Source organism: Oncorhynchus kisutch, linkage group LG28 (genome assembly GCF_002021735.2).
Source record: "Oncorhynchus kisutch isolate 150728-3 linkage group LG28, Okis_V2, whole genome shotgun sequence".
NCBI lineage: Eukaryota > Metazoa > Chordata > Actinopteri > Salmoniformes > Salmonidae > Oncorhynchus > Oncorhynchus kisutch.
In genome coordinates this window covers 7807180-7832092 of record NC_034201.2, presented here as the reverse complement: position 1 = coordinate 7832092, position 24913 = coordinate 7807180, and the positions used below count along the sequence as shown (strand labels likewise).

General features: G+C 44.8%; 2 protein-coding genes across 3 annotated transcripts; both read left to right on the top strand.

The window, feature by feature from the left end:
• Positions 1–2149: 2149 nt before the first annotated feature.
• Positions 2150–4199, top strand: LOC109872704 (transcription factor HES-7-like). The gene is made up of 3 exons (XM_020464011.2): positions 2150–2260; positions 2723–2813; positions 3259–4199. Exons 1-3 carry the CDS (start codon positions 2150–2152, stop codon positions 4056–4058), a joined length of 1002 nt encoding a protein of 333 aa, XP_020319600.1. The 3' UTR covers positions 4059–4199.
• Positions 4200–6994: 2795 nt separating this feature from the next.
• LOC109872952 (7SK snRNA methylphosphate capping enzyme) lies at positions 6995–11678 on the top strand. 2 transcript variants are annotated; one of them, XR_002252533.2, is made up of 6 exons: positions 6995–7300; positions 7766–9690; positions 9862–10080; positions 10315–10438; positions 10558–10663; positions 10744–11678. XR_002252533.2 is itself a non-coding variant. In XM_020464385.2 (5 exons), exons 2-5 carry the CDS (start codon positions 7807–7809, stop codon positions 10596–10598), a joined length of 2268 nt encoding a protein of 755 aa, XP_020319974.1. In that variant the 5' UTR covers positions 6995–7300; positions 7766–7806; the 3' UTR covers positions 10599–11678. The 2 variants fall into 2 exon arrangements, 1 of the variants encoding a protein (XP_020319974.1); XM_020464385.2 differs by having other exon boundaries at positions 10558–11678.
• Positions 11679–24913: the final 13235 nt, after the last annotated feature.

Here is a 24913-nt window from a genome sequence, read left to right as displayed (position 1 = left end):
ATGCAAGAAAAATACTTACGATATTTTATCAGCATTTAGGTTTCTCTCATGTAGTTCACACTGCCCTCTCCTTCTTTGGCCAAATAGCCTTCAGATCAAAGGGATATCATGTCTCTCAGACACGCGCTACCATAACCACAACAACCCAGGCACACAACCCAGAAGTTGTGTGTGAGGCACAACTTGAACTTTTGAGTTTGAATGAAATGTGACTCTCAGACCTAAGACTGACATACTAGGCAAAGCGGACAGAAAGATTATGGCGTTTTGCGCAAAACTCAATATGTTATTCCAGCTATATGCTGAATGGATGTTCATTGAAAGGATTGTGTGATTTTTGTCAAGACATTTGATTCAAGGCTCAATATTGGAGTCGGTGTTTGGGAACAAACACACCGTTACAGGCTATTAAACTCCTAAATGTATACATTCTAACATAATAAACCACAACTCCTGCATTATCTCATGAGCGAGAGATGGGTGACATTTTCCAAGTGAGTCACTTCAAGAATGGATGGTCATTTAGTGCGAAATGTTCCCAGCATCGACACAAACAATTAACACTTAACATGATGTAACAGAATATCACCAATAAGGTATTTGACATTGCATCTTAGAATTTGACCTATCCTCTCTGGTCAGATTTGATGATCATTTCGTTTTAATAATTTGGATTCATTTAATGCTTTTTTTTTTTTACATGTACTGTTCTGTCAAAGTTATTGTGTTTTACTTTTGTTTATAGCCTTTGCACAGAGTATACAAATTTGCACCTCTGTCCAGACTTCCCACTTATGCATTTGTAATTTCTCCATTCACTGCTGCTTTTTACGCGCGGCCTCCAAAGACCACATTCTCGCTCCAATTTCTCACTGCAATTTCTCTCTTTCTCCCTCTCTCACTCCCCATGCATAGGTTAAAAGCTATATTGCAATGGCCTATTTTTACGCATGGCCTTACCATAATAGATAAAACCGCAATCCTCGATTCGCGTGCATGTCAAATTTGGATTTCGGCTCAATTTCCCACGGCTCATTTGTGTACTTCGTGTTGATTAATAGCGCAATCTAACTTGCCCATGTGGAGCAGATGGTAGGCTACTGCACGCTCACACAAGGTGCGACTGTTGCCACGCATGCGTAAATTGTCACTTACATGGAATGTATACATCATAAAGACGAGTGTGTTCGAGTTGGTGTGATTGTGTTCATTCTGACACTTTTTCAGCAACAGTAGTTTTCTGTTCCCACGAGAAAACCAACGTTCCCAAGGTACACTTGTCTAAGAAGACAATTTGGCGCATACATATGAAGTACTGTTATGGATAGTCAAAAGGCCTTCTTAGATGCATTGAGTCTGGAGACACACCCACCAAGCCCCAAAGACACATTTCGTACCAAATTGGTCCTATATTTACATAAAGCGATAACTGCTTTACTGGTCAATTGCGCCAATAATGGTATAAACGCATTCATTTCTATGCCAAGTTAAGGTCAGAGAAGGCTAAGCCGGGCATTTACAGCTCATTACGTTAATACTGTAAGCATATGGCTGAAAAATAATGCACAGAATCACACAGCCTACGTCGTCAGCCATAGCTACATGTTAGGATTAAGATAAATTGCTATATTATGGACTTTACGTTCATTCTAAATGTTTATGCTATATTGTAAATAACATATTCCAGATCATTCCAAAGATGCACATTGATTTCCTGAAATGAAGCTACTGTATCTTTGAACATAGAATCCATTTGGTGAGTATCAAGAAGGCATGCAACGAAGTGAGAACGGTCGAGAACGTTATTGTCACCTTTCAACCAATGACAGCCGATCTGCTTGACCTTATAAGTAGCTTTGCGGCCTCATTTAAAAAATGAACCAGCTTTGTTGGTTAGTGTGGAGACTTCCTTTTCAGCTTCCTTGACCGGATTGGATGAATACATCATTGTCTTTTTGGAAAAGTAGTCTTTATTCATATAGGCCTACTTAATCGAGGAAAGTTGGAAGGATCAAACATGAATAATCGTAATTCCTTAAAGAGGGTAAATCCAGATCGTGCGTAAAACTGATGTTTAAAAAATATAATCTATATTTTGGTGTCAGTGAATTTGTTTTTGGATTTGGTGTTGTTGCAATAACTGATGATGATGATTATTTTCCAGGTTCTTAAACCGGTAATTGAAAAGAAGAGGCGTGATAGGATAAACCAACGGTTGGATGAGCTAAGGACTATACTGCTAAGGAACACTTCTGACATGGTGAGTTGAGTTGACCACTGCTTTTCTAACAGCTTTCTGAAATCAGTTCATTGTGTGCCAATGGTATTATCGAAAATATAGATCCGTTGTATTTCAATAATACACATTGTCAAGCTATTAATTACATTTCAAACAGCCCATACAACCACACAGAAAGCAGACCCGTGTGAAAACTACGAAGAAATGCTGTTGCGCGAAACTTCCGAGTTTTTACCAACGTATCCATCCATGACCTTAATTGAATGAAATTGAAAACGTAAAACTTCGTGTCTGTTAGGAACTTGATAGACACGTCCAAAATATAATTTAGCAATTTATATTTGTATTAAAAGTATTGTATTTAACCATAAAATCATCACTTCCATACCAAAAAAAATCATTCATAATTCAAATTCGAAATATTGTTCGTAATGGTTGATCGTAATGCAATATATTCAGTAGGATTATTCTTCTCTCTCATAGCGGCTGAAAAATCCAAAATTGGAAAAAGCTGAAATATTAGAGTTGACTGTCGATTACATACGAAGAAAAGCAAATGGGAACGACAGAAAAGGTATCTATCAATCCTAAATGTTTATAGTTTGCCCGTGTGTTTTTCATGTAATTTATTTCATAAATAGAAAGCGAAATATGCCCCAAACTGTTGATATAGAATATTAAATATTCATGTGAGTGCTAATAATTATGTATTTTTCTCTCCCCAAAACCTCCTTATCTTCCCTTTGTATAACTTATCTACAAACACCTACAAATACACATTGGCTCTTGCAAATTCTGTTGACAATTCTCCCACAAATGTACATCCTGTTTCTTCTACTGTCCTCTCTCTGCCCATGTTTGTATTCTCTCCAAATTCGTCATCCATTCTATCATGATATTTTCTCCTACTCTCATCTTCACATTACATGGATCCATCTCTCGATTTGTCTCTTTCTGTCCTCTCTTCTCTTCCTAAATGTTCTCCCTATACTGCTGGAATCACTATTGACCAACACCAGCCCTTTCAGAAAATCATGTGAAAGAGTCCTCTGCTCCAGTGACTAGTGCTGTGAGTTCCAAAAGGACAGGCCTCATACATGAGCACACACAGCCCCCACCCAACCCCATCTACAGTGCAGGTTTCAGAGAATGCATCTCCCGCCTGGGCAACTACATTGACAGCGTGGACCCCTCCCAGAGAGAGAGCTTTGTCCAGGAACTGAGGGACCACCTGGATGCCCACAGTGCCTGCCCTCTGGGGAGGGTGCATAGCCAAACCTTTCCCCTGGACCTCCAGCCCTGGGGCTCTGGAGCAGAAGGACAATGCTTACTGGGCAGAGTTCAGAACAGGAAGGAAAGTACAGGGATGGGTCATCAACGAGCCAGCAGGGAGGCCACCTTCCCCTACATCAACACCTCTCTTCCCACCTATCCCAACACCTTTGTACTCCACCACCCCCACCCTACCCAACACCTCTCACACCCATACCCATCTCCTCCTTACTCCCTCTCCCCCCCACCCTCCCCTTCTTACTCCAGCTCCTCGACACCTATCACCATTACCTCTCCATACCTCTCCATGCCCTGCCACTTCCCCTTCTCTCCTTCTCCCTCTGAACATCGATCAGATTCCTTGTCATCCTCGTCTCACTCTACATCTCTACTTGTGGCGCCTCTGGTACCAGACCATACTCCCCCGGGTTCCAGTATCCCCACCCCTCTATGTCCCTCTGGCCCTGTGCCCGACGGCCCAACAAGGACTCTGAGGCGGTCACTGTTTCAAATCCAGCCCCAGGCAATATGGAGGCCCTGGCCCTGATATCCAATGGAGGGTAAGTGAAATCCATCAGGACACATAAAGGTCTCCACAATCTGTGTTCTGAGAGCATCTGGCCATCCAGATCATCACCGGACGCGTTCAGGACAACATTCATCTTTCCTATTAAGCAGCGCGTGGTGAGGGCCGGCTAAGATAGAAAAATGTCAAGAGGTCAAGGACAATCAAAAGTTTTCTGACAACCTGTCACTGTCACTTTAAAAGGCCTTTTAACAGACAGAAGAGTTCTCTGCTGTGTTATGTTTTCTACAGAGCTTACTGTGTAGACTGCCTGGAGCTTCTCGTTGTTTTCTTTTTCGTGGACAATGGATTTTCTTCTTTTACATTCCTAAACAGTTTTTCCCTGTCTTGAATTCTTCCCTAAATTATAAATCATGTAAAACATTGTATATATATTTATATTTGATCATGTACAAAGTCTTGTAATTAAACTCAGGGGAATAAAGTTCTTATTTTGCTAACTCACTTCATTTCCAACTTGACTCACTGTATGTCAGTGCTAATGTGACATTTCAAATCATCTCTACTGATTGATCTAAACTGAATGAATGGTTTAGAAATGTAATCACTGCTAGGGCCTATTTATCAAAATCATGATCATAACACTATCATGGTTTAAGTGTTAGTTATAACTGATAGTTAGGCTATCAGTGTGGCTGAGATATTTGTCATGATTTAAGATTTTGGCTCTATTGTAGTTGGCATTCAAAGCCCATTATCTATTATGATTCCAATTAACAACCCTGGCCTATTGATTTTGGTTGTCAGTCCAGCTAAAGATATTAACTTCTTTAAATAAATCCTCCCAAAAAGGGTAAGGAGACAATATTATGAGTCAAGAGCAAAGGAATACAATGCTCACTCAGAGGCAACGACAACATGCGTGATGAATGTTGCCAACTGCGATTTAAATGTAGGGTAGTCTAAATAAATTAACCTGAGATTATAATTTTATCAAAACAGTTTCTCTGGGCAATATGGTTAGAGGTAACAAAGCAACTTTCCTGAAATGTATAGTCCACAATAAACCCTTTTACAAGGGATACAGGATAAATCCTGGACATGGTTGGATAGAATTTATAGATAATATACTTTTTTTTTACCAGGGGTACAGAAGGAAATCCTGAACATTGTTGCATAAAAAACTACAAATCACGATTTTACAATTCTCGCCAGCGAAAGGGGGAGTTCGATTAAGAAGAACCTCGGTGGGGCATGGCCCATGACGTGAACGGGCAAAAGCCGTGAAGGAGGAACACTCTTCTCAAATGGAACAGTAATCTGCTCCGTTTGGTCATGTTGTCAAAAGGCAGAATGGTGCACCGTTCAGAAACGTCAAACCTCTCTTTTCCATAAAAAAATGTTCGAATTTTTAAACTAGTTTTCATTTGGAATGCAGATAAATAGTTTTTTTTTCTCCGGTTTTGCACTTGGAAAAACAGAATAATACTCATTAATCCATGTGCTTAACCTTATGTCACTTGTTTTGAGCTTACATCACTTTTGTTTTGAGCTGACTTCGCCGTCGGCCGGAGCAGGCCACTTCGGTCTTCACTAGTTACCACAGCCACAATTATGGCTAAACCCTGACTATTTCAAAAATGTATCTTATTAAATCTGATTTGACCCTCCTTTTATTATTTTAGCAGACACTCTCACCCAGAGCGATTTACAGGAGCAATTGGGGTTAAGTGCCCTGCTCAAGGGCACATCAACAAAAAACATACAGATTTCTACTGCTCCATCAGTAGGATATTCTAACATCCCGTTCACTGTGTTGCCCTGTAGTCCTGTACACAGCAATCGGAAGGCTATTATTATTATACTTCACACACTGTCCTGCTAACCTAAAAAGTACATGGTGTCACTGAGTTGGCGCTGAAGCGTGTGTCTCTCACTCTCAAGCACCGGGATCTGAGGGATGTGATGTGCTTTAACCACTCAGAGGCACAAATGGATGTAACCCTAAAGCTGCTACATCCATTTTTGATTTAACTAGGCAAGTCAGTTAAAAACAAACTCTTACTTACAATGACGGCCTACCTGGGAACAGTGGGTTAACTGCCTTGTTCAGGGGAAGAACGACAGATTTTTACCTTGCCAGTTTGAGGAATCGATTCAGCAACCTTTTGGTTACTGGCCCAACGCTCTAACCACTAGGTTACCTGCTTGATTCTTGAAGAATGTAACTTACAAATGCCTCCTGAGAACCCCAAATATAAGCTTGTTTTACTCCAATGCTTTAAATTATGACTAAATTATGACCAAAAAGTATAATTTGAATTTTTATGGTAGAGATCTTTTTTACTTTGTGGCTGCGGTAACTAGTGACAACTGGGCACCCAGCTCACGCCTGGGACGCATCCCCGTTCCAAAACGAATCCAATACCTTTTCACCCGTTGCAAACTCCTCCCATCAATTTATCTTCTTATATAAATTATTTAAATATATTTTAAAACCTAACCTAACCCAAACCCTAACCACACTGCGAACATTATGCCTAACCCTAACCTTAAATTTAGACCAAAAAGCAAATGTTTTTTTCCATTCATTTTTACGACCTAGCCCATTTGACCTGGTGGCTGTGTTAACTAGTGGAAATTATGAGCGGGGTTGGGAGCGTTTGTAAATCTGTTGTTTAGTCTTGCCTCTACAACATTCCGTTGATGAAAAAATTGTGAACTAAATGGCGCTTATTGACCGTATACAGGTTTACAATACATTTTTAATAGGGAATTTCTCCAAATGGCGGGGAATAACACATTTAATTTCAGACAGGCAAATTATGGGACACCTATTTGTGTGTAAAACTAGGTCGACGTGAATTGGCCAACCCCCGCACGTCTGTAATTGGTCAATTTTAGGAAGTCTGCCTAAAAATCGTAACCTTATTGGTTCTGAGGCCTGTCTACGAGGGTAGCCCCTTAGCAAACGCTAAAACAACCCTTTGAACCTTTCAACCTGCGTGAGATTGAGCTGTTGAGCTAGAAGTTAAACGGAGTTTGTTGTGTACAGCGAGCTTACAATCATAGTGAAATTCACCCAGAACTGGTTGTTTTATGAATTCTGGAGAGGCTTTTCTCCCAAACATAATGTATTGATTTCAACAGTGAAAAATAATATTAGCGAACAACCAAGCTATCAACGAAGCAGATGCTGCGGGGAACGCCAGTAACTCGGGAGGGAGTGTGACAGTTCAGCTTCACGGGAAGGCGGGGGAACGGTGAGCTGAGACTTGTTGTTGATAAACATACAGTTGCCTCATCCTGTAGCTAGACGACAAGTTTGCAGTTTACTTCGTCGCATTTATTCATGAACACAAAGAGGATTCGTGGAAAATATCGCCATTCATTAACAGGATTTAGAAAGCGTGTTCACGCGCAGAAGTAGGCATTGAGGAGATGGTTTACATTTCTTCATTGTAGACGTACACTCAACGTTTGCCTCCAATAACCTCTACTAGCCTATATCCAGTGACATGTATGCATTTTGGGAACTTCTTATAGAATATCATGCAGGCACAAATCAGGATGGCAAGTTTTACAAGTTGTCATATTTTGAATGAGTGCTTGAAATAGCCAGGAAAGCAGAAACTGAGAACAATTGTCCAATTGAATGAATTGATAAATATTATGATTTATCAATTTCAGAGATCATTGTAATAATCTATTTTTTTGTGTGTTTTCAGTATGGTGGTCCCATGTCAGCACCAAAAATATTGAGTGGAAGATGATAAAGATGTCTGTTGAAAAAGAGACTGTTCAAACCAGAAGTACGAAAGTGGACCCAGCACCACCTCTGCCGCACCAAAAACTTTCAGAATGCGTTGGAAGCTGCAACAATACCACCAAAGTCCCAGAGATCACCCTGGCCAACCCAGATAGCACTGATGGTGCTTCTACCTGCCCCATGCCAGACAGTGGGGCCCAAACCAAGCACAGCAGGTCTGCTGACCCCAATGACCAGACAGAGAGTGTTGGAAAGGAGACCATGGTGACTGAGCAGCACCTTAACCCAAAAAATGGCTTGCAGCAGCCCAAACAGCAACAGCAGAAACTCTCAAAGCGTCGTAGCACAATGAATGCAGGGTTCAAGCATCCAGCAGGTAAGAGACGACGACGAGCCAACTCTGAGAGTGACTCGGTTCTGCCCACCAACTTCCTGCTGGGAGGAAACATATTTGACCCGCTGAACCTCAACAGTCTGTTGGATGAGGACGTGAACCGGGCCCTGAACGCTGAGACACCCAGGTCCTCCCCGCTGCCTGCCAAGAACCGTGACCCTGTAGAGATCCTCATTCCCAGGGATATCACTGATCCTCTCAACCTTAACTGCGGGATGGGAGGTAGGGGCCTCCTTGTGTCGCCCTTTAAGAGTGGCGGCAGGAGGAGACACCGCCACAGACACCATGGAGGAGGTGGTGTGGGGTCCTCAGTTTCCGGGTTGGATCTGTCAGATTCAGAGAGAAGTGGTGAAGTGACCACCACTGCTTCTTCTCTATCTAACCTGGCATCTGCTAGTGCTGCGTCTGCCTCAGTTTTCGAAGCAGCCAGTGTCCCAGCCATCTTGGACCCCCAGGGTGGTGATGGTAACGACAGCAACCCCTCCAACTGCAGGGATGAGGCCACGCTCACTGTATCAGCCCCCCAGGCCCAGCCTCGAGCCCCGGAAGACTCGGCAGCCACATCCGGAGTCCCGAACCAGCTCACTAGCCGGCCACGCAAACGCAGACGCAACTCTGGTAAAACAGACCCTCCTATGGCCCAATCTACTCCTATGTCCAGGTCAGGGACGGAGGAGAAGGGCCGTGGAGCTGGGCCCGGGAGAAACGCACAGTCCTCCTTCCAAACCCCAGTGGTAGGTCCCAGGGGGTCCTCCCAGCAACAGCAGCCCCATAACCAGCACAAACGACAGCAACAAGGCAACAAAAAGAAGTTCCAGTATGGGAACTACAACAAGTACTATGGTTACCGCAACCCAGGCTGTTCTGAGGACCCGCGGTTCCGTTGTCTGCGTCCAGAGTGGTTCCAGGGTAAAGCAGTGCTGGACCTGGGCTGCAACACGGGTCACCTGACACTGTGTATTGCTAAGAAGTTGCGGCCCTCACGCATATTGGGGTTGGACATTGACGGGGGTCTGGTGCACGCGGCCCGCCAGAACATCAGACACTACCTGTCAGAGCTGCAGGCCCAGGAGGCCCGGCGAACTGCAGGGGAGGAGAAGACCAATGGGCCGGAAGAGGAAAGGAAGGAAGAGAAGGCAAACAGACAGGAGGAGAGGAAGGAAGGCGCGTCACACTCAGGCGAACAAACACACAAACAAAATGAAAGAGAGCACAGCAGGGCTGAGAATGGAAATGTCGAAAAGCAGGTGAGAAGCGACTGTGTCTCAGTGGAGGCAGCGGATGGTGTGTCGTTGTCGCGTTGCGCAGAGAGAAGAGATCAGGAGAGTGGGGCTCAGGAGAAGGACTCTGGAGCGCCTGCTGTTGAACTGGGGACAAGCTCCTTCCCGGTCTCCTTGCATATTTCCAGGGGGCCCATAGCAGCACCCCCACTCCCCAAAACACCCACCATGCCTCCCGGTGACTTCCCCTCCAATGTCTCTTTTATCAAGGTAAGCGTGCGTGCACTTCAGCCTTTGTTTCTTTCCATTTAGTAATCGTTATTCATTATATTAAGAATGAAATGAACAATACTGTGTTGCCTCTACTTCTGCGTGACCCTTCAGAGAGAAATATCACACCTTGTTCAGAACTCATCCCCTTGCCCTCCCTCTCCTCCTCAGGGGAACTATGTCTTGGAGAGTGATGCTCTGTTGCTGACCCAGCGACCAGAGTATGACGTCATCCTGTGCTTCAGCGTTACCAAGTGGGTCCACCTGAACTGGGGAGACGGTGGCCTGAAGCGCCTCTTCCACAGAGTGTTCAGACACCTGCGTCCTGGAGGCCTGTTTGTCTTGGAGCCACAGCCCTGGATCACCTACGGCAAGAGGAAGAAACTCACGGTGAGAGAGTGGGCAGTGTTGTAAGGAGCACCAATCGTGTGATCTGTTACACTGGCCAAATGCACATACAGAATTAGCCATATTGATGATAGCCAAAACAAGAACTCAAACCATTTAATAAGTAGCATGTTTCTTTGCAAAATTCCCTATGAGGATGCGCAGCTGTGCTCAGCTTTGGGGCAGTTCAGGACTCAAGATGACATAATAATATCTCCCTATTTCTTACTGTTACAGGATAGCATCTTTAGGAATTACCACAGCATCCGCCTCAAACCAGAACAGTTCTCCACATATCTGACATCTGAGGTGGGATTCTCCAGCTACGAGTTGATCGGGACTCCTAACAGTTCGTCAAGAGGTAAGTCATTGGTCGATAGGTTACAATATCCATCTGATTTTTTTTATTTTGTCCTTTTTTCCAGTCTAGTACATTTTGTTTCTAAAACAAATGGATTTTTATGTTTTTTTCCCCCACAGGTTTTCAAAGGCCAATCTACTTGTTTCATAAAGGAACATAATCTGCCTGGAAGTCCATTGAGCAGCATAAACCCAAACCACCATGAGACACCTTAATCTCCAGCCTGTAAGCATATATATCTCAACCCCAAACAGACTCCGTCAGCTTTCTACATGCCTGTACATTGATGCTGTGTTGTTTTGAAGGTAAGGAGTCCAAAACATGACGCTAGATTCTATAAAACGACAATCTGATGGCTTCTCCACTCACCGAACTCCACTCCAGATGATGAGAAGCTTTGGGAAACTCAATCATGACTTTGGACTTTTTGCTCCCAATGCACAGGCGGTGTTCCCTATTTTTTTACTACTGTTTGTACTCTTGATCAGTCAAGGAATATATTTGTTTCAGTTGGTTCATCAACATATCCAGCATTTTATTCAGAATGGACTGGCGAAACCCAACTTGAATCCTTTACATAAAGGTTATTTCCATGTTATGTCCAAATGGAACTCATGTAGGGACATTTCTCTTTTATTTTTTAATAGGGTCAGTCTTTATTTTAACACTGTCCTTGAGTTCCTCTGTGTCCTAACTGACTGACTAGGAAAAACAGTTTGTTTTCAATGTGACTTTGTGGATGAGTGTGTCCTGTCTTCAGCCTGCTCCTGGTCCGGATTGCATTCTTCCAGATGTCCTACTTTGCGTCCAGGGAATGTTCCTGCCTCTTTCTATTGGTAGTTGATTCAAGAACAACTGTCAGTCAGGTGGAGTTGGCAATGCTGAGAGGATGATCAATGTTTTTACTTTGGCTATAATAAGAAGGATCAGTGTTTTGTTTGGTTTTACTCCTGTTCTGTCTATTGCTTTTGGTACTTTTTCTTTCAATGGATTCGTGTCGTGTGTTCAATATGATTTAGTTGCTGCCAACTAATCATATGTAGTCTATTCATGGCCTCAGATTGGACTTGAATTGTTAATCCATCTCACTTTAACCCAGTCAATTCATAATGTAATGTTGTTTACGCTTTACTCAATTCTTACGCTTAATACTTTGTTTACTATCACCAGCAGATGGGCAAATGCTGGTCTAGTTCTGATTTTGTTGAAATGTTTTAATAAACAAATCAATTGAAATGCAGTCGGTGCTCATTTAGTCATTCCACAGAGGACTTCATCCACAGGCCCTGAACGAGAGTGATTCTCAGTTTGGGCTGACCTGTGACCCACTAGCACCTCCCCTGGTAAGAGTGGAGTGAGGTGACCTCAGAGTTACACACAAGGGAACTTTTTTTGCCATAGACACACACACAACAGACAGAATAGATGTGGGAAGGATGTGGTTCTGTAGTACAGGAGATGAACAGTAATGAATAGGCTATTTACAATTGGCATGAATACAATAGCACAGCAGGAGCACTAGTAATGACTGTATAGGCGAGATATGGAAACAATTATCATTAACTACTACCAACAGTAAATGTGAGTTACAACAACTCACTTCTGTATGCACTCCGTCCCATAAGTCCGCTCACAGGAGTGAAGAGACACTGGCCTGCACAGTCGAAGAGCTGTCAGGTGTCCTGCCCCCTAACAGCATGCCCCTTCGCAACCAATCCGGGCCCACGTCAGAGAGTGTTTGAGAAGCTGGTCTATTGTACCCCTAGACCCCTCGAACTCAACTCTGGACCTCAAAGCCAGTTCCACAGATTTTTTTCTTCTTCATTGTTCCTCTCTAATCAGGGACTGATTTAGAGCTGGGACACCAGGTGTGTGCAATTCCTTATCAGGTAGAACAGAACCAGCAGGCTCTGGACCTCGTAGCGTAAGAGATGAATACCCCTGCCCTAGACTCTCAGGTTCCAGTCATGGGGGATGGGGAGTGGAGTGTGCAGCTTGGAAGTGTTGTGAGATGCTGATAAGTCACTGGCAGGGGATTTGTGACAGGCCCTATTAAGACAATTTGATTGAATACACTGTATATAAAGATTCGATCAATTATACATTTGTACAAGTTTTTTACTCCTCAAGCCCTTGTAAATTAAGCCCTGATATGGTCAAAGGAATGTACACTAGAGATTTGCTACAAATCTGTTGATATAACTCACTTCTGTATCTGTTTAATTTGCACTGATATGAGAGAATTAACAATCAATAGATTGTCAATTATACAAAGTCCCTGATTTACATGCCATATATGATAAACTGTTTTCTGGAAGTTTGGGCTTATAACTGCCAGGGAGTTTCTCATTTCAATAAGGTTGTCTGAATCATGCTATAACATTATTTTGGGAGCTTGCTATACTCATAGGAGAACCCTTTCTGGTTCCAGGGAGAACCCTCTATGGAAAGGGTCCTACATGGAACTCAAATGTGTTCTACCTGGAACTTTTAAGGGTTATTCAAAGGGTTCTCCTATGGGCACAGCTGAAGAACCCTTTATGTTCTAGATAGCACACTTTTTACTGAGTGTACGCATGTTCAAAGGGGGAATTAAATTATTTTCTATTTTTTTTACAGTAAATGTCTTTCGGAAACACTGCTACAAGGCATTTGCGTTGCAAATATGCCATAATAATCTCTAGGTTCTTAGTTGTCTTTCAGTTTAGCTGTCCTTCAGAAAGTACACTGAACAAAAATATAAATGCAACATGTAAAGTGTTGAATCATGAATCATGAGCTGAAATAAAAGATCCTAGACATTTTTTTTCATACACACAAAAAGCTTATTTCTCTCAAATGTTATGCACAAATTTGCTTACATCCCTGTTAGTGAGCATTTATCCTTTGCCACAATAATATTTTGTTACACACACAATGCCACAGATGTCCCAAGTTTTCAGGGAGTGTGCAATTGGCATGCTGACTGCATGCATCACCAGAGCTGTTGCCAAATAATTGAATTCATTTCTCTACCATAAGCCGCCTCCCATGTTGTTTTAGAGTATTTGTCAGTGCGTCCAACCGGCCTCAAAACCGCAGACCACACGTAACCACGCCAGCCCAGGACCTACACATCCAGCTTCTTCACATGTGGGATGGTCTGAGACCAGCCACCCGGACAGCTGATGAAACTGTGGGTTTGCACAACCAAAGAATTTCTGCACAAACTGTCAAAAACCGTCTCAGGGAAGCTTATCGGCGTCCTCGTCATCCTCACCAGGGTCTGACTGCAGTTCAGCTCCGTAACTGACTTCAGTGGGCAAATGTTCACCATTGATGGCCACTGGCATGCTGGAGAAGTGTGCAAAAATATATATATATATATCTTTTTTTACCTTTTTTCTCCCCAATTTCATGGTATCCAATTGGTAGTTATAGTCGTGTCCCATCGCTGCAACTCCCGTACGGATTCGGGAGAGGCAAAGGTCGAGAGCCGTGCATCCTCCGAAACACGACCCAGCCAAACTGCACTGCTTCTTGACACAATGCCCGCTTAACCTGGAAGCCAGTTGCACCAATGTGTCGGAAGAAACACTGTACACCCGGTGACCGGAGTCACTAGAGCTCGATAGGATAAGGAAATCTCGGCCTGGGAAAACTCTATCCTAACCCAGACGATGCTGAGCCAATTGTGTGCCGCCTCATGGGTCTCCCAGTCACTGCCAGCTGTGACACAGCCTGGATTGAACTCGGGTCTGTAGTGACACCTCAAGCACTGCGATTCAGTGCCTTAGACCGCTGCCCCACTCAGGAAGCCCCCGCAAATGGATTTGAACAAACAATTGGTCCCCCAAGAAATCTGACCATCAATTGAATTTCAAAATCCCAATGTGGCCCTTAAGCCAAAAAGTTTGCCCACCCCTGCTCTATATAATACTGTACACTTTCTTGAAATTGTTCTGGATTTGTGGACTGTGAAAATATCGTTGGTGGCATGTCTGGTGGGGTAAGTGTGATTGTCAGAGCTGTGTGTAAGTTGACTATGCAAACAATTAGGAATTTTCAACACATTGTTTTTTATAAAAAAAGTGATGCAGTCAGTCACTCCTCAACTCTTAGCCAAGAGACACTGGCATGCACAGTATTTATATTAGCCCTATGATTACAATGCAGAGAAAGATGTTCCGCTCTGTTCTGGTCCAGCTGCAGTTTAACTAGGTATTTTTTGCAGCACTCAACCACATGACTGAACAATAATCAAGATAAGACAAAACTAGAGGCAGAGCGTCTCTTTATTATGGACAGTCCTCTCCCCATCTTCACAACTGTTGAATCTATATGTTTTGACCATGACAGTTTACAATCTAAGGTAACACCAAGTAATTTAGTTTACTCAACTTTTTCAACAGCCATACCATTCATTACCTGATCCTGCTGATGTCTAGAACTTACGGAATGATTTGTACCGAATACAATGCTCTTAGTTATAGAGATATACAGGACCAGTTTACTGGCCACCTTTTCCAAAATGGACTGCAACTCTTTGTTAATGGTTTCAGTGACTTTGTTAGCTGTGGTTGTTGAAGTGCATATATGATTGAATCATCAGCATACCAAGACACACATGCTTTGTGTAGAAAAGAATAAAGGGCATAGAAAGCTGCCCTGTGGTACACCACACCCTACATGTTTGACATTAGAGTGGCTTCCATTAAAGAAAACTCTGAGTTCTATTAGATACATTGCTTTGGGTGCCGTGGGGTCGAGCAAAGGGAGATTATCATGGAGGAACTGGTGGATCAGTTTATCCGCAGCCAGCAGAAGCAACAGGTTCTCCAGGAGCAAGCGCTGGAGGAGCAGCACCAACAAAAACTCAGACTGGGAGCGGAGGTAGCCCAGTTGAAGGGTGATATGGCTCAGGAGTCTAGCCCGAATCAGTTCCTGGTCAAGCTAATGGAGAAAGATAACGTGAAGACATATTTGTGCACCTTCAAGAGGACGGCGCAGAGGGAAGGATGGCCCAAGCGGGCCAGCCTTTTGGCACCCTACCTCTCCGGGAAGGCCCAGAAGGCTTACTTCGACTTGAACGCCTACCAGGCAGCGAATTATGAAGGACTGAAATGTGAGATCTGGCTCTCGTGCGCGAGGTACCCTAAGCATTGACTGGGTTCTCCCCCTTTGTGCTCCTGTATGGCCATCGGCCCTGCGGACTGCTGGACCTAGCCAAGGAAGTCAGGGAGGATAAACCGAACCCCCTTTGCAGCGTGGTGGAACACGTGGAGGAGATGAGAGAGAGGATGAAGGCGATTTGGCCAGTTGTGAAGGAGCACATGGCCCATGCGCAATGCGCCCAGGTGCGCTTATACAACCGAGGGGCCCAACCTGGAGAGTTCCACCCGGGTGAGAACGTCCTGGTCCTGAACCCCACAACGGAAAGCAAATTCCTGGCTCCGTGGCATGGGACCTACGACATCGTCGAGCGGGTAGGTGACGTCAATTATATATGTGGTATAGCCCCTATACCACTAAACGACCTTTCAGCAACTCATGGACTGCATCCTGCGCCCGCACCGTGAGTACGCTGCTGCTTATTTGGATGATATAATCATGCACAGTGACAGTTGGGAGTCTTATCTCTGTAGGTTACAGGTAGTGGTGGATGCGCTAAGTGATGCGGGGATGATTGCAAACCTCCACAAGTGTAAGCGCAAGCGGTGAGGTGGAGTACCTGGGCTATCGTATCAGGCGGTGCAATGTGAAGCCCCAAGAAAAGAAATTGGATGCCATTAGGGAATGGCTGGTCCCACGAACCAAGAAGCAGGTGAAGTCGTTCCTGGCGTTAGCAGGCTAATATAGTCGATTTGTACCTAACTTGCCACAATACCTTCTCCTCTCACAGACATAATGAAGGCATGCCTACCCCAGATGGTGCGATGGACGGAGGACACAGAGGCAACGTTCCAGGCCCTGAAGGATGCGCGATGTTCACACCCGGTACTCATCACCCCGGACTTCTCAAAAAACCTCCTGGTCCACACAGACGCGTCCGACTCTTGTCTCAAGAGCAGGAAGGCGGGCAGCACCCCATCAGCAGGAAGCTCCTCCTGAGGGAGTAGAAGTTCTCGATTGTCGAGAAGGAGTGCCTCGCCGTGAAGTGGGCGCTGGACACCGTCAAGTAGTACCTCCTAGGGAGAACGATCATCCTGATCACTGACTCACTGATTCCCCACTTGTGTGGATGGCAAGAGGTAAGGACACAAATGACCGCGTCACCTGCTGGTTCCTGTCATTACAGCGATTCTCTTTCTCTGTCATCCATAGGTCGAGGGTCCAGCATGGCAATGCGGACACCCTCTCCAGGAGGGATGTAAACCTAGCCCTGAGCACGCCTCCTTCCCGGTCAGGGCTAAGGGGCCAAGGGGGTGGTATCCTGGGATGTCTACCCCGGGGGTTGGTGATAGAGGGGAGGTATGTGCCGCGACGTTGAGTGCCTCTGCTGGGAGTACACGGGCTTGGCACCCTGACGCTGATGGCCCCAAGTAAAGGTAATTAGGGGAGAGTGCCTACCAGCCGTGCAGGCCACATAAAGGGAGTACCATGGCACACCGCGAGGAGGACAAAGGGAGAGGCAAGGAATGAGCCTCCAGAGGGGAACGAAGCTCCCGGAGGCATGGAGCCGAACAGGTGAAAAGGACAGAGCCAACCCTGAGTTATTTTGGTGTTGTGTTTATTTTTGTTGCCTAGTAAAGTTATGTTTTCTGACTAGAACCACCCTGTCTCTGTGTCCATCCCTGCACACTCAACCCAACATCTGCACACTCAACCCAACACCCCACGGTTTAACACAATATATTTTCTCAACAACAGGTTATGGTCAATAATATCAAAGGCTGCACTGAAATCTAACAGTACATCACCCACAATCTTCTTCTTATACATTTCCTTTAACCAGTAATTTGTGTCCGTGCAGTACATGTTGAGTGCCCTTCTTCATAAGCATGTTGAAAGTCTGTTGTCCTTTTGTTTTCAGATGAAATAGCTTTGTATTTGGTCAAACGCCATTTTTTTTGTGTTTGAACAGCAAGCTGATAGGTCTGCTGTTAGAACAGTCCGCTTTACCAGTCTTAGGTTGTGCAATGACTTTGGCTTCCCTTCAGGCCTGAGGACAAACACTTTCCTCTAAACTCAGATTAAAGACATGACAGAAAGGAGTGGCCATAGTCAGCTACCATCCTGCACGCTAACACCTAAGAGCATCCAAAATATTAGTGAAGCTGGTTCCTCCTGCACGCTAACACCTAAGAGCATCCAAAATATTAGTGAAGCTGGGTCCTCCTGCACGCTAACACCTAAGAGCATCCAAAATATTAGTGAAGCTGGTTCCTCCTGCATGCTAACACCTAAGAGCATCCAAAATATTAGTGAAGCTGGGTCCTCCTGCATACTAACATCTAAGAGCATCCAAAATATTAGTGAAGCTGGGTCCTCCTGCACGCTAACACCTATGATCATCCAAAAACTCCCCTGCCAGGAGTTTCAAACATCAGCAATGCAAGTAGTGAGTGAAGTTCTTGCCAAAAAAGTCAGTGGTTTGAGCTTTCCAAATGCAGTTGTTCAGTCCAAGTTAACTGTATCAAGTCAAACCATGTCTGACATTGTAAAGACAATCTAAGTGCCCCAGAGACGACTAATATTATTAGACACACTTCCCGCCTGTTCCGCAGGAGGCACAGAAGGACCAATGTGCGGAGGTGCAGGAGAGGGGGTAGAAAGAGACATTATAGCGCGCCATTCCCCATGCAGCAGGCTAGAGTTTTTCTCTTCCCCTGTATGTTGTCACTTTGTTGTAGTTCATTATAGTACCACTGGGTGGCATAATATTCCATGAAATGTGATTACTGAAATGTTCTGCAATTTTCTTCTCAGGCTCCAACCCAAACCAGAAGACAAGAAATGGGGTTAAGTAGTGAGACATGGTCAGATCATCAAAACCTCAAAAACAACAAGTAGCCTAATCTAATACGGTCATTATTATTTAGAATTCCACAGTTGAAGTTTGAGTATTTGTACTTCTGCAAAGTTTTGCCGATATGAAGTGTTGCATGTGAAGAAGAAAAGTCCTGACATCCCTGCTTGTGATGTCTTTTTGTAACCTAGTCCAAGTCACAGCTGTGAGATTGACCAACTATCTGAAATAAATGTGATCCCCCTGCAGCATCCTCGTGGTCCACATGTTCCTCCTGGGTGCCATTCAGCTGACCAGAGCCTGTCCTTGGCCTACTTTGAGTCAGACTGAGGCAGCTGTAGGGCCAGCAGAGCACTCTTGTCTTAAGGAAGGAGGGACAGGAGGATGAAGACTGCATACTTCTTGGTGAGTGTTTTTCTCCGGTCTTCGGTTCTGTACACAGCATTGGGAAGTGGTTTTGCTACCGCAATGCATGTCTGTCAGTGTGTCTCCTTTGTTCTCCCGTGTTTCCGTCTGTTATTCCATTTAGAGAAAATCTTCTGTCTCTGTTGATTGTTGGTGTGTGTCTCCCGCTGCGTGTAGGTAGAGACTAGTAATTTGGTAGTTGGGACTAACTACGTCCACAAATGTGTGCGAGAGAGAGAGAGAGAGGGAGGGAGAGAGATAAATGGCATCCAAGCTTGTGTTTGTATCTGTTTTCTGTGTGAGGAGGATATAACATTTTGTCATTATTCACACACACTAGTTCTGCACACGTTACTTTCTCTCGGTCGTGCTTTGTAAAGTCTTGTCGCAATAATGATTTTATATGTGGTTTGTTGAGGAGGCATAAGTACTGTAGTATAGAACACCAACATTCACAAAGTTGTGTTAAGCCAGTAGTGGTGTGTTGTGTGTGTGTCGATCTGTAAACCCTCAGTGCCTCAATAGGGTGGGGCTATGCAATGTGGTAAACAGGTCAGCTTTTTCAGGTCACCTCCTGGCTGGAATACTGTTGTTAATTAACACAGGTTGAAGTTCCAGATCAGTTGTTGTCCATGCTGTTCTACTGAGTCTCTTCCGTGGGCTCTGGAACCCTCTGGAACTCTCTGGAACCCTCTGGAACTCTCTGCCTCTCCCTCAGGGGAGCCATGAGTCCAGAACAGTACCGGTAGCTTGGTTCAGGTTCTGTAGGTGGATGGTTGCCCGGATGGGGGATTTTGTATGACACAGGGATTTGAGCCTTCCTATGCACACTGTTCCGGTATGCTGCTTGGTGCTTTTTAACGTATTCATGTCTGTGTGTGTGTGTGTGTGTATATAAATACACGTATGCCTGCATGTACATGCATAGCTATGGGTGTGGGTGTGTGTTGTATTTGTTGTAGATTGGATCTATGCCTCTCTCCACCCCAGGGAATAAGTGTGTGTTCATCATTTAGAATTGCTTTATTACTGCACCATTGGTCCTGCTTTGTGGGGAGCTGGCAGGGGGAGGGGGGGGGGGTTATGCTGCTTTTGTACAATTACCGAGCTGATGATGCAAAGACAAGGATGCACACATCCCCCCCATAAACCAGACTGTAGTGGTGCAGTCCATGCTCTTAAAGGCAAAGTGTTCCCCTAAGATGCACAAATGATAGTATTCATTTTACTGCAATGCATTTAACAAGGGTTCCAGGCCCAATTCACTGCATTGGAATCAATCAGTCACAGAAAATACACCACATTTTGCACACCACCAGTTAACTGTAGAAACATATAGCCACAGAGAGTGAAATATGAGAATGGATATGGCTTTATACCAAAAGAAACCTCCGTATATGATTATTTCTTATTTAAAATCCTTATCCCGCTCCTCCTCTCACTGTCTCTCGTGTGTCATATGCACACCCACACGCACGCATGCACACGCACGCACACACACATAGATACAATCATTCACATAGACCTCAGCACCACAGCAATGGCCACCTGACAACAACAACCCTTCCTATTGCCACGGCAACAACTGCACCATTGCTAAGGCAACAGCTGCAGAGCACCACAACAACCAGAAAACATTTTATCCTTCTCTCTTCCTTCAGAATGTGTGATCTTGTTTTTGGGGTTGGGTTGTTTGTGTCAGTCTGATTGTCGTATGTGTTTCCGTTTTCTGTGATGCATATGTAATTCGCACTCTCTCCCCCACTACACATTTTATTTCGGTCTAATTCCTTCTGTCTTCACACACCACACACTCACTCTCTCTCCTTCACTGTCCCCTCCCTCGGCTCTCCCTCTCCATCCTCTGCTGTTTCACTGTCTAATCTCTATTTCTCTCTCTCTCTCTCTCTTTCTCTCGCAGAGCGAATCTCCCCTTTTTCCCATATCGCCTCTCCTTTCTACCTCCTTCCCCCCTCTGTCCATCTCCTTTCATATTCATCCCTTCTTCTCCTCTTTCCTTCCTCTCTCCCTCCTCTCCTCTTTGCCTCTTGCTTAAAAATATAGACGCGTTCCCCCTCTCCCTCTCTCTCATACAGATTCTGAGCCCACCCTCTCCAGCTCTCTCTCTCTCTCTCTCTCTCGCTCTCTTTCTTTTTCTCTCTCTTTCCCTCTGTCCCTCCCCCTCCCTCTTTACGTTTCCCCCTCCCTCCATCCTGTCTTTCCCTCGTTGGTTCAGTTAGTCAGAAAAGAGATCCACGGAAGAAAAGAAAAGGGGGGGAAAGGCAGGACGAGAGAGAGCAGGAGTGGGGCAGGCTGGGGCGAGGGGTGTGGGGTCTCAGCCCTCTGTTGTGGGGGGGGTGGGGTGTGGGGGGGTTGAGATACACCCCACCTGTTTGTTCTCACTACCATGGACTGCCTCTGCATTGTGACTACAAAGGTAAGCTGGCCTGTCGTTTCTTTCACTTAGAGTGAGTGAGAGAGAGAGGTGAACATGTGTGTGAGAGGGGGGAGAGAGAGAGGGGGGGGGGGTTAATCACCTCCTCGTGCTATTTGCTTTGTCTCATCCTGTGTCTGTGTCTGGGGTAAAACGGTCAACGTAACAGGACAGCATGTCTTTGCAAAGATAGTATATTTGATCATTGTTTCTCTCTTGTTAGCACAATCCCATTCTCTCTTTGTGGTCTTTTTGGCCCCTTATATATTTGATTTGAGAGTGCACTGCCCGAGAGGCGTGTGTTAGAAGGCAATGTCCCTGTCTTTCTCTATAAATTCTCTGTTTCTCCCACTCTTTTTTCTATCTCCCTCTCTGTTCGCGTGTGCTAGCTAGCCATGATCTGGTTAACCTGCGTGGCTGATTACTGTAGGAGTGAGTTAGTGAATAGACCTGTGGTTGTTGTGGTAGTTGGAAAGGGCATGGTAGGAGATGGGTCCGGGCTGGGCTCCCAGCATGCCTCAACCTCATTTAGACCCACTCATTTAGACCCACTCTCACCACTAACCACTGCCATGGAGCTAGCTCACACATCTTTAGTCTGCACACACACACAAATACACACATACACACTCACAGCGTGTGTTATATCACACGCACGAGACAAGTGACAGGCAGGGGCCGATAGGCTGGGGCCGATAGGCTGGGGCCGACCCTGTCGTGAAACTGGCTCCCATAGAGAGACCGTTTATGTAATGCCGTCCACGGCGTCTCTCACGGGCTGGTGTCTGTTCCTCAACCATTCAGCCTGCTTCCAATCCCAGGCTCTCTCCCTACTCTCTTCAGGAATTCTGGTGGGTTTTCACGCACACTCACAGTGTCCAGGGCGTAGGAGCGTAGTAAAATGCCCCCCCCCCTCCCATATAAGAAATTATCGTAATAATTCAGCAAAGCTTTTATTTAGAAAAATGAGTCACCACATTTTGTTGAGGGACTGCTATTTGAAAAGGCCTGCTGGAACGTGAGTCACTTGCCCCGCCCCCCACTGACTGCTTCATTCTCACTCTCGGTCGTTACAAGCAGTGTGGCAGTGCGTGACACAGGAGGCTGCTGAGAGGAGGACGGCTTATAATAATGGCCGGAAAGGAGCAATTGGAATGGCATCATACTCCTGCAAACCATGTGTTTGATGTATTTGGTACCGTTCCACTCATTCCACTCCAGTCAAAACCACGAGCCCGTTCTCCCCAATTAAGGTGCCACCAACCTCTGTGTGAGTGAAAGAAAAAGCACTGTATAGCACCACCATCATGACTCACTGCACCGGGTGACTGTTGTTGGCAACGACAAAGTAAGTTTAAGTAGATCAACTGTGATATGTTAGACTGAAACTTGAGCTACTATAAGCTTTGTCTCCTGGCTATATTATTTGTATTTAACCCTTATTTTACCAGGTAAGTTGACTGAGAAACAATTGTCATATACAGCAATGACCTGGGGAATAGTTACAGGGGAGAGAGGAGAGGAATGTGCCAATTGGAAGCTGGGGATAATTAGGTGGCCACGATGGTATGAGGGCCAGATTGGGAATTTAGCCAGGACACCAGGTTTAACACCCCTACTCTTACGATAAGTGCCATGTGATCTTTAGTGACCACAGGGAGTCAGGACACCTGTTTAACGTCCCATCTGAAAGACAGCACCCTACACAGGGCAATGACCCCAATCACTGCCCTGGGGCTTCTTTTTCTTTAGGAAAAATGCCTTTTCCTGGCCCTCCAACACCACTTCCAGCAGCATCTGGTCTCCCAACCAGGGACCTACCCTGCTTAGCTTCAGAGGCAAGCCAGCAGTGGGATGCAGGGTGCTAGTTAACTAGTTAGCTTTACATTTACAGTTTAGTCATTTTTAGCTGTGAGGTTTTATCTAACCAGCTATCGCTGGGTAGTTCTGGCTGTGTGAAAAAACTGATAGTGAATGTTTTGAACTCAAGAATACTTGCTAGCTGCAGAATTGCTTGCACAATCACTGTCTTAGTCTTCATCACAGGGTCAGCGAGTTAGGAATGGATGTTCCACCTGTCGAGAAGATAGTGCAACGGACTGTAAGTAAGGTTCTTGGCAACTGCCTGCACACCACCCCTCGCAAACTAGCTGGCAAATTAGAGTGCTTTAAACTTAGATGTCTATAACTTCATCACAGGGATTATGGGTCATGAAGGTGTCTTCCATGTGTTAAGACTTTGGTGCTGTCATGATCATGGCAGGAGAGTGACAGCCACGAACAGACAAACAAACGGAGAGGGAGAGAAAGAGAGAGAGAGGCAACAAACAAACAGGTAAGATAGTGACAAGTCTCTCTCGAAGCCCATAGAGTTCATAGACTGATGAGCTGTCATAATGTGAATCAATCTGAATGATCATGTATGATCTCTGATTAAATGATAGCAGCTTAAAGGCCCAGTACAGTCAAAAATGGGATTTTCCTGTGTTTTATACAGTAGAAGTCAGAGGTTTATATACACTTAGGTTGGAGTCATTAAAACCCGTTTTTCAACCACCCCACAAAATTATTGTTAACAAACTATAGTTTTGGCAAGTCGGTTAGGACATCTACTTTGTACATGACACAAGTAATGTTTCCAACAATTGTTTACAGACAGATATTTCACTTATAATTCACTGTATCACAATTCCAGTGGGTCAGAAGTTTACATACACGAAGTTGACTGTGCCTTGAAACACCTTGGAAAATTCCAGAAAATGATGTCATGGCTTTAGAAGCTTCTGATAGGCTAATTGACATAATTTGAGTCAATTGGAGGTGTACCTATGGATGTATTTCAAGGCCTACCTTCAAACTCAGTGCCTCTTTGCTTGACATCATGGGAAAATCAAAAGAAATCAGCCAAGACCTCAGAAAAAATTGTAGACCTACCTTCAAGCAATTTCCAAATGCCTGAAGGTACCACGTTCATCTGTACAAACAATAGAACGCAAGTATAAACACCATGGGACCACGCAGCCGTCATACCGCTCAGGAAGGAGACGCGTTCTGTCTCCTAGAGATTAACGTACGTGAAACAAAAATAGAACTGTTTGGCCATAATGGCCATCGTTATGTTTGGAGGAGAAAGTGGGAGGCTTGCAAGGCGAAGGACACCATCCCAACCGTAAAGCTCGGGGGTGGCAGCATCATGTTGTGGGGGTTTGCTTTGCTGCAGGAGGGACTGGTGCACTTCACAAAATAGATGGCATCATGAGGGAGGAAAATTATATGGATATATTGAAGCAACATCTCAAGACATCAGTCAGGAAGATAAAGCTTGTTCGCAAATGGGTCTTCCAAATGGACAATAAACCCCAAGAACACTTCCAAAGTTGTGGCAAAATGGCTTAAGCACAACAAAGTCAAGATATTGGAGTGGCCATCACAAAGCCCTGACCTCAATCCTATAGAAAATTTGTAGGCAGAACTTGAAAAGCATGTGCGAGCAAGGAGGCCTACAAACCTAACTCAGTTACACCAGCTCTGTCAGGAGGAATGGGCCAAAATTCAGCCAACTTATTGTGGGAAGCGCGTGGAAGGCTACCCGAAACGTTTGACCCAAGTTCAACAATATAAAGGCAATGCTAACAAATACTAATTGAGTGTATGTAAAACTTCTGACCCACTGGGAATGTGATGAATA